Source organism: Gadus morhua, chromosome 12 (assembly GCF_902167405.1).
Source record: "Gadus morhua chromosome 12, gadMor3.0, whole genome shotgun sequence".
Taxonomy (NCBI): domain Eukaryota; kingdom Metazoa; phylum Chordata; class Actinopteri; order Gadiformes; family Gadidae; genus Gadus; species Gadus morhua.
In genome coordinates this window covers 3,422,444-3,432,443 of record NC_044059.1, presented here as the reverse complement: position 1 = coordinate 3,432,443, position 10,000 = coordinate 3,422,444, and the positions used below count along the sequence as shown (strand labels likewise).

The 10,000-nt window shown below is 44.4% G+C and overlaps 1 protein-coding gene across 2 annotated transcripts in view; it reads left to right on the top strand.

Annotated features, from left to right (window-relative positions):
• The first annotated feature begins 9,672 nt into the window (after positions 1–9,672).
• Positions 9,673–10,000, top strand: part of LOC115556122 (insulin-like growth factor-binding protein 3) — a 16,250-nt gene continuing 15,922 nt past the window's right edge. For both annotated transcript variants that reach the window (XM_030373262.1, XM_030373261.1), the window contains exon 1: positions 9,673–10,000. This exon is cut by the window's right edge and continues 222 nt beyond it. In XM_030373262.1, coding sequence (XP_030229122.1) covers positions 9,856–10,000 — 145 coding nt within the window. In that variant the 5' untranslated portion in view covers positions 9,673–9,855.

Here is a 10,000-nt window from a genome sequence, read left to right as displayed (position 1 = left end):
GTGTGTGTGTGTGTGTGTGTGTGTGTGTGTGTGTGTGTGTGTGTGTGTGTGTGTGTGTGTGTGTGTGTGTGTGTGTGTGTGTGTGTGTGTGTGTGTGTGTGTGTGTGTGTGTGTGTGTGTGTGTGTGTGTGTGTGTGTGTGAGTGCATGCATGCGTGTGTGTGTATGGTGGAGGGGATAAATAAAGGTGTGAACTCCTGCTCTGTTGTGACCTGTTAAAATCACTCAATGAGCATTCTGGGCCAGTGAGTACGAAGGAGGGTCAAATCATATTGTTGCCCTGCACGGCAGGGAACAGCCCAGCTCTGCAACCTCTTAGGGACCCTGCTGGGTAAATCTACATGTCCATTCTTCCTCCCTTGTCTCTCGTTTTGAAAGTCTCTCAAAGCCAATTATTAAGTTCTTCTAAGATATCATTGACCTGTGTGTGTGTGTGTTGGGGGGGGGGGGGGCTTGTGTTTGTGTGTGTGTGTGTATGTGTGTGTGTGTGTGTGTGTGTGTGTTTGTGTGTGTGTGTGTGTGTGTGTGTGTGTGTGTGTGTGTGTGTGTGTGTGTGTGTGTGTGTGTGTGTGTGTGTGTGTGTGTGTGTGTGTGTGTGTCTGTATGTATTTGTTTAAATGTGAGTGTTTAAGTGTGTTTAAATGTGTATTTGTGTGTGTGTGCGTGTTTGTGTGATAAAATGTTTGTGTATGTGTGTGTGTGTGTGTGTGTGTGTGTGTGTGTGTGTGTGTGTGTGTTGAAGGAGAGACAGAAAAAGGAGGGGGAGGTGCCTCCATATTATTAACTGGCTTTTCAATATGATATCCAAACCACAGAATCACAGTGTCCCTGGGAAGCTGTGTGTTTCTGCTGTGAGGGAATGTGTTTTGTGGTGCACGCAGCTCTAGCAGCCTAATTACGTGGAGTTTGAAGGCATAGACACCCCCGTGTCAAGGACAGACTCTATAAATCACACACAGTCATTAGTGGGGAGAAAATATACTCCCCTTTTTCTTCCGCGTGGATAGCAATACAATATAAGGCTTCGACAGATAAAAGCAATAAACAATTTATTGCCTCGGGCTAGAAGTGGTTTATACCCACACCCCCTGCGTGGACAGGAATGGCATTTATGCAAGTGAATTGGCTGTAAACGCATATAATTTGAAGCACAGGATATAATTAGAAACTGTTGTGGCTTTCAATAAAACAAAAAAAACCTATACATATTGTATGTGTTTGGGTATGTATGTGTGTGTGTGTGTGTGTGTGTGTGTGTGTGTGTGTGTGTGTGTGTGTGTGTGTGTGTGTGTGTGTGTGTGTGTGTGTGTGTGTGTGTGTGTGTGTGTGCACGGTGTGTGTGTGTGTGTGTGTGTGTGTGTGTGTGTGTGTGTGTGTGTGTGTGTGTGATTGTCTGTGTGTGTGTGTTTATGTTTGTGTGTGTGTGTGCGTTGTATTGTCAGCTTGCGATAGGGCTACATCTGTATGCATGTATTTTTGCATTCACGTGTTTGCATCCATGTGTATTTCCCTTGTCTTCCTCATTGTGTCAAGTAGCTTCAACATATTTTGTGTCAGAAATAAAGTTCTCAAGAGGAATTTCACAAGTGGTTGAGGCCAAAATACATTAGACTATATAGCCACGAAATATGAATTTGGCATGTACAACGTGTTCAGAACATATATATAGGATTTGGGAATTTGCTCCTTCATATCACCCAATGCATCACTATCCAAGGGCATATACAAGTGGTCATTTGATCATTGCAAATGAGTAAAGTTCATATGGCTTCCGTCGCCAAGTCTGCTTGAAGATGGATTTCACCCGTACTCATCAGGGCTATTCTTGGTCTTGTGAACGTTTTAATCCTGTCCCCCGTCTTATACATGAATTGACATGCTTGTCCATGACATGTGAACATTGATTACGTCTGGTGGTCTGGCTGCCGGCCCCTCGTGGGCTCTCCTTGAAGACCACCTGACTGACCCAGTGGCTGCTAACCCACCAGAGCTACTGATGCTATGGACCTTCACCGGCCCACAGCCTTCAGCCACCATAGCTGCTAGCACTTCAGCTCAACGGGAACCCTTTTGGTTTCTCACATGCACCTGGGAGGATCTGCTTGCATCCAGTACGCTCAAAACCCCCGCTTAAAATGCGGGAAGGAGGCTTAGTTACTCTGAGTTATATATTGAGACCTATTTATCATTTGCTTTTCTTTACGAGCCTCCTGTGACGGCCCACCCAGAAACTCCTGCTGAGATCCAAGGGCTTTCAGGAGATCCAGCGGGTTGACGTTAGAGGGTGCTGCTGTCAGATCAAATTTTCAATGTGGGCCCATGAGAGTATAATGGGCGTCAGGACATAGATAAAATTAACTTGATGTAGACTGAGGGAATCATAATTCTATGTGTTTATCGTATTTCATTGAAACAACCAAAAATGACAGTGATCATCCTCCTGTTATGTCTTGCTATCACGGGATTTCTACGGTTTTCCAAAAGCACATTAAATCAAATCAGAGCACCACTTGTATTATTGCACTGCAAAACAACAGAGAAGTATGCTTGTGAGCAGGACCAACTCTTTTCTTTAGCGCTGTATGTAATAAGAAATGCATAGATGCACGCCTCTAATATGATAAAACTATATAAAGACGCTGTGGTTTTGTAAGTGGTCATTTGTTGACTGCAGAGGTAGAATCAGTGAAATCACATCTATTTGTTTGCCTCAACTCGCACGAATCACTGATATATTTCTGACTGTGTTTTTAGTTACAAACGGGGCAGTTCTACGTTCCAATCGACTCCAAGAGTTGATTCACAAAGCGATATGAAGACTGGCTTGTGTGGGTCTTCCTGACGGCCTGGCAGTGCTCCAATCCGTGTGGCATGGATCAGAGTTATGCGAGTGATCTTCTCCCCTCTCAGTGCGAGACGCTACCTTATCTATCTTGTCCCATACTCGTCCCGTTCTCTCCAGATGGTCCCCGTCCTCATCCACTCCAATCTACATCTTCTTCTCTCTTTTCCTTCCGTCCTTCCCCTCCTCCCATGTCACCCCATCCCCATGAGGGGCTGTGTGTCCCCCCCTCCCCCCCATTCCCTGGCAGCCATCCCAAGGCTGTGAGGACGAGTGGGATGTGACCGCACACAAATCCTGTACTTTCCATCCGTTACGCTTGACGGGAAACATGTCTCTCTCTCTCTCTCTCTCTCTCTCTCTCTCTCTCTCTCTCTCTCTCTCTCTCTCTCTCTCTCTAAAGGCCTTGAAACGAAGACAGATTTAAGGATTGGACTCAGATTACATTTGTACTTTTCTCCCCTTCTCCCCCACTGACAGAAGGGCCCGTCGTATTTACTTTATCAACACTTCACCACCTACCTACAGTCCACCCATTAGTACATAGCATATATATATATATATATATATATATATATATATATATATATATATATATATATATATATATATATATATATACCATACCCTGACCATCACCTTGCACTTCAACAATTCATTACGCTCACAAAAGCTTCCAGGGTAACACAAGTGTAAACAAGGATGTTTAAGAGGTGTGTATGAACAGGTTCTGGGGCTGAAAATAGTATGAAGCCGGTATGAGGGAAGAAGGGCCCCCAACCGTCACACATGTCCACCATCACTCGCCCGCTACTCCTGCTCTGGGCTACTCAGCCTGCTGCATAATCTTCACATGCTCGACATGAGAGCCTTGCATTAGGGCTGGGCACACGGGTCAGGCAGTTGTTAGCTCAGCCCTGACAGGCTCCAATGGAAGAGCTCCACATCACGGGCTAATCAGTCAGCCGCAAGCCAAACAGCGTGTCAGCCACGCAGGTCTAACCCACGGCAGCGGGCAGGCCGGGGGGCTGCGCTACAGCTGGTGGGGTGCAGATCCGCTGCTGATGTTGCCTCTCCGGCCATATGCCCTCACCGCCACCTGCTCAGTGTCAGGTTAGCCTCAACCATGTGTCCAAATATTGAGGGTTTGGGAGTGCTATGCTAATTTATGTGTTGAGGATTTGCTTAGGCCTTTGGTGGGTCGGCTGAGGGTGGGATAGTGCACTACAGCTGTCTCGTGTTCAAGGGGGGAGAGTTTTGTTCTGTGTTTTCAGTTTGATTTTTTTGGCTTTTTTCTTACAGACCTTGATCGTGGATGAGATTGTACTTTCAATGCATGGTTGAGGTCTTTTTTCTATGTCATTCGTTCTATGTTTTTTGCTTTGTATTCCTCTTCCTCTCACTTCTTCTTCCTTCCCAACCTTTCCCTCACTGATATCGGGGCTTTTTTAAGGCATCCATTCACAGGTTCTGAGCTTGGCACACAAGCGCTGTTACCCGGAGGTGACATCACCACATGTGACCGACTCTGTACAAACCCTGCTACTCTAGTTCACAGCAGGATTATGGAGCAGAGAACTCTCTCTCCTTGTCGCTTTCTCTGTCTCTCTCTCTCTCTGTCTCTCTCTCTCTCTGTGTCTCACTTTCGTTCTCTCTCTCCCACTCTCTCTCCCACTCTCTCTCCCACTCTCTCCCCCTCTCTCTGTCCCTCCCTCCCACTCCCTCTATCTCTCCCTCTTTCTCTCTCCCTCCTCCTCTCTCTCTGTCCCTCCAGTTCTCTCCCTGTGAATAACTCTATGTCTCTCCCTCTCTTTGAATTTGTCATTCTGAATCACCAGTTAGGCTAACAATTCCAATAGTTTGATGGTAATGTATCCATGCATTCCATTTTACCAAGGATTTTTTGTACTGTGATCATTTTAATTATTCTTAAAATGGGCCCTCTTTCCCTTTCATCCTCATTTTATTTGGTAACACTATTTGCCCATCTCTGTTCTGTAATTTGCATTATATTATATTGTATCCTATTATGTTGTGATCAACAAACATACATGTGTTAGACTGTGTTGAATACAAGCCAGTGTATTTTATTCCCCATTGCCTGTACTGTCTTGCTAGTGCCACAGGTAGACTTTCAGAAAGACAGGTTTAAGATCGCAATCCTCTTAGCAAGGGCTTTGTCTTTACAGGAGGGCGCTTTCTGATCCTAGTCCATGGAGCAGTGGTGTGCGTGGCTTTAGGAAACGTTGGTAGGATAGGTTGTGAGGGCTGGAGCACTGCGATTCACGGTGAACCGCACCTCAGTTGGCCTGGAGAGGTGTCTCTGTGCCACACGCTGAGTATGTGTGTGGGTAGGAAGGGAGGGAAAAACGATCCTCTTAGCAGCCTCAAATTGGCTCTCAGGAAACTGTCACCCGAGTTGGTCCGTTCTAGAGGGCCTGAGGGCTAGCCACGTCTAGCCATCCATCCCCTCTCAATGTCACAGCGTCACTCGCTGCAGGAGAGCGGCTGAACCTGAAGCCTTGAGGTTGCTTCTTTGAGGACATCCTGAACTTTCGTCTGCATGCTATATACACTGTATATATATGCAAGGCCCCTGGGGTTAACCCCTGTTCTAAGGTGGTGCGGTGCATGCCTTGATGGGTCTTGTACACTCCTTACTCCATGAGGTCACATGGGGCCCTGGGTTGCCACTATATTTGGGACATATATGTGTCATAGGCCTATGTGGATTCATTGCATACTGCTCATTCCATGAATTCATTGCAGTATGAAATGAATTGCATACAGCAATGAGTTTTTTTCCTTGGAAAAAAAAAAGAATTATCAGATATTTAGTCAACTGAAATCAGTGAACGCAATGTTTGGATTTTGCAATATGTTATTCATTCTTTGAACAATGTACTTGAATCTCTGTTCCCATTGCTTATACACCATGTCATGTTCTTTTTAAACATGTCACGCAAACTTGACAGAAAACAGCTTGGCCTGAATTCACATATCTATTTCTTGAAAACCTACAGTAAGTCATGTGTAGGTTTGAGTGTCCGTAAAGAGATCCCATCACCTCAATAAATCAATCAAGAGCATGGACGGTATTTATACATGTACATAAACCTTGGCTAATGTCGGCAAAAATCAATTCAAGGGTTATCTTCGAAGGTAAATATCCCAATTTCATGTGTGATAGACATCTAACTAGCTACGCAGCCAACTAGCATGAATAGACCAATATATATACTATATATATATATATATATATATATATATATATATATATATATATATATATATATATATATATATATATATAAAATCCAATATATTTTCCAAGGTAAAATTAACATATAACATTTTTATATAACAATATAAAAGGTGAACAAAAAATATGCATACATGCATAAAGCATAGCACCTAGCATAGTAATTCATAGCTACACAATTAGCATTATTCTATGGTTGTAAAATCCTAATATGTTCATATTTTTCTAAAACCCCACCCCCACCCTATCCCCTCCAAGGGAAGCCAGATGCACTTGTCAACCAATTGTGATGCGCTAGTGTTACCTTACATCTCAATCCAGAGAAGATAAAATGCCATGAGAGTGTATTCCGGCTTCCACATGAATGATGATCCTTTTCCCCGCTGTCAGCACTATTCCTGGGTTACAGGCTACAAATGACTGTTCCTTTTCATGCAGCACATATGATTAATTGCGTGGGTCGTTTATTTATGCATTTCCCCACAAACCACGCTCCTCACCATTTGCCAAAATTGCTTTTTAATCATTTCCCTTGTGGAAATTGAACCTAACAAGTGTGGAGAACCAGCCATAGTCCGTGCCGAGCGTGGCTGTATTGACAGTGCGACACAAAACAGACCTTTTTTCTCCCATTTGGATCGGATTATAGGACTGTTTACTGTGGTTGATCGGGTTTGGTCACTATAAGGCTCCTTTATCAAGATCCTCTTTTTCTTTTGGCATGTGCTAAATGTTTCTTTGAAATGTTTGAATATTTTTGTAGAAATGAACTGTATTGCTAACAAATTCATATAATTGTTCAGATTTAATAAAAAAAGGCTTATTGAAAAGGGTGCTTATATGTTAGATTATGTACTTAAACCATAATTTAACCATTGTATTGCTCACTGACTTGGTTATCAAGCTGTTCTGGTAGAAACTTTAAAGGAAACAAGTTTAGTCTATTATCATAGACTGAAATGCATTGCTGTGCCAGTAATAGTTAGGTTGATCACAAACTTTCTGCTGCGAATGAATGATTTATGGTCCAAGTAGGAATGGGAATGGGATTGCATTGTGAGAATCTTGACACGGTTGAATGTTGGCTTTATTCAAGAATCTAAAAACAAAAGAAATTAATGCAACCCAACTTTCAGATTTCGAGTTTGGGAAAGGCTGAATTCAGCAATCAAAAAATGACATAAAGGCTAATGTCAAAGATTATTTTTATGACATAATCAAACAGAACCACACATGGAGGTATGTGCAGTCCTGCTGGGAAGATTCTTTGAAATGAGTGAAATGACAGATGGGTGCATGTCTTGGATAAATGGTTCATTTCTGAGTAAGTCCGTATCGCTACAATATAGTACAACATAGTACATATATATCATACACATAAAATATATATATTTTTTTAATCCACCAGTCTTTACCGAACTTCTCGTTTTATAACAGCCATTTCATTATGCTTTGATAAGGACGTTTTAATTAATCCTTGGGATGTGTGTAAATATTTCATATCTACGAACAGTCCTCCAACTTTGCCACCTTGAACTCAATTCCGGTCCCCGCCTTATGAAGACACTGAAAGAATCTCAACAACTCCTTTGTGCAAAATTGTATCTGTTGCCTTTGCTTCGGGTAATTATTTCTTTAGCTGCACACACAGTGACCAAACACGGGCAACAATGCATGTTGTTCTTATCACCTTTAAGACGACTAGTCCAGTTCCAGTAGTCTCATTTCTCAACACAGTCCTCAGGCTGTAAACCCCCATTTGGAAGAACAATCCAACAACGGATGTGGCCTCCAGAGTTTTCCTAGAAGCAATGTGCATTTACAGCTATGGGACCAGAGGCTACAGAGCACAGACTAATACAGACCATCACAGAACAGCTACACTGGAACAGAGGTTGAGTACAGACCATATACACTGGACCAGAGGTTGAGTACAGACAAGTACAGACCAGCACAGACCAGCAAGCAAGTACTTTTTTTGCCGAAGCTAAACTATGTACCAGGAGGCCAACCAGGCAGGGAAAAGGGTCAACCGCCAGAGAGGAAGACAAGGTAAACTAACCTTAGGCGCAGACGTTTACTTGCTATTCACAAGGTGTTTCCTTACGCTCTGCTTGTTTTTTCATTATGCCGTCTCAACACATTTTCTGCCTCTGTGGTGGAAATCACACAATGACCGATACTGATTGCTTTATTTGCTCAGAGTGTACCCCCTCTCGCGTTTGTTATTGCAGAACAGGGGGGTATGCCGGACAGGGGGGCAATGCTGAGCCCGCAGATTCTGACCATTTTCCCCTCTAATAATTTGACACCCCCAGAGAGGAGGAAAGGTGTGGGATGGATGGCTGGCCAGGTGGGGGTGGGGCTGGTGGTGAGAGTAGGGGTGGGGTGGATATGGGGGGAGGGCGATGGTGATGGGGCTAGTGGGGTTGGGGGGGGGGTGGAACAGTGGAGTCATGCTGCCAAATCACTAGGTCTGTTGGGGTTATGTGAAATATGGGCACGACTGACAACTATTTACCCAATGAGCAGAGGTATGTGCTCTGCGCTGCGAGGGATCGCTGCCGGAGTCGGGCCGCGCGGTAATGACTGTGTGTCGGTAGGTGTGATTGACATGTGTCTCGGAGGATGTGTATACGCTGCCGGCTGAATGCAGCAGGTTCCACGTCCCCAGTACGGTAACTCAATACCCCATTGGCTGCTGCCGCTGCTGAGCATGAGGTCGGCAATGCACACATACACACAAACGCAAACGCACATGCACATGCCCCCCACACACACACACACACACACACACACACACACACAAACACACACGCACACACACACACACACACACACACACACACACACACACACACACACACACACACACACACACACACACACACACACACACACACACACACACAAACAAATACACACACACAAATACACACATGCACACACACAAATGCATGAGCCATACACACACACACACACACACACACAACACACACATGCATTCATTGAGATTAAATTACTGTTTTAGTGGGTTGAGGAGGCCACCTACCCACCTGCCCAGAGGAATGTCGGTGAACACTTGTATCAGTGCTGCATGGGGGGTAGCAGCAGTATACCCGGGGATGTGGCCAGTGGTGTGGAGTACACTGTGGTTGGGGGAGAGAGTCAGTAATGCAGACCACCAGTCACATTAATTTTGCTAGCGAAAAAAATGTGTTTTCTTTTTTATATATATATATATATATATATATATATATATATATATATATATATATATATATATATATATATATATATATATATATATATAACGGACAGTTCAGCTTTTTATAAAGCATCAACACATCTAGACGTGCATGTCGTATGTTATGGCCAATCACATCATTCCCAATTGCAAGCTCTCCCTGGTTAGGCAGTAGGCTATTGAAGCATTGATTGAAGCCTCAACATCAAAACGGTGTAATCGATAGTGCTACAAATGACCAGGTTTCACGCAATATATCATGGATGCAGCTCCCTTTGCCGGACTGAGTAACGGTCCCTCATATCTGGCCGCTCCGTTTACATTATTCATACGGAGGAGGAGGGTGTGACTTGTTGGCTCTTTTTGCCGCCTGTATAAAACAAGAAGTTCGCGTAAAACAAAATACAGATGGAGAAGGCTAACCCGCTCGCAGTGTCACACAGAGTCCCCTTAAGCCTACGTGACAACTCGCATACTGTCCCTCTGTGACCAGCTCATCGGCAGAATGCCCGCTCTCTGCGTGCTTTATCTCGCCGCTCTCCTGGGTGCGTTCGTCCGGCTCGCCGAGAGCGCGGGGCCGGTGGTCCGATGCGAGCCGTGCGACGCCGGGGCGCTCCTGCAGTGCAAGCCCCTACCGAAAGACTGCGTGG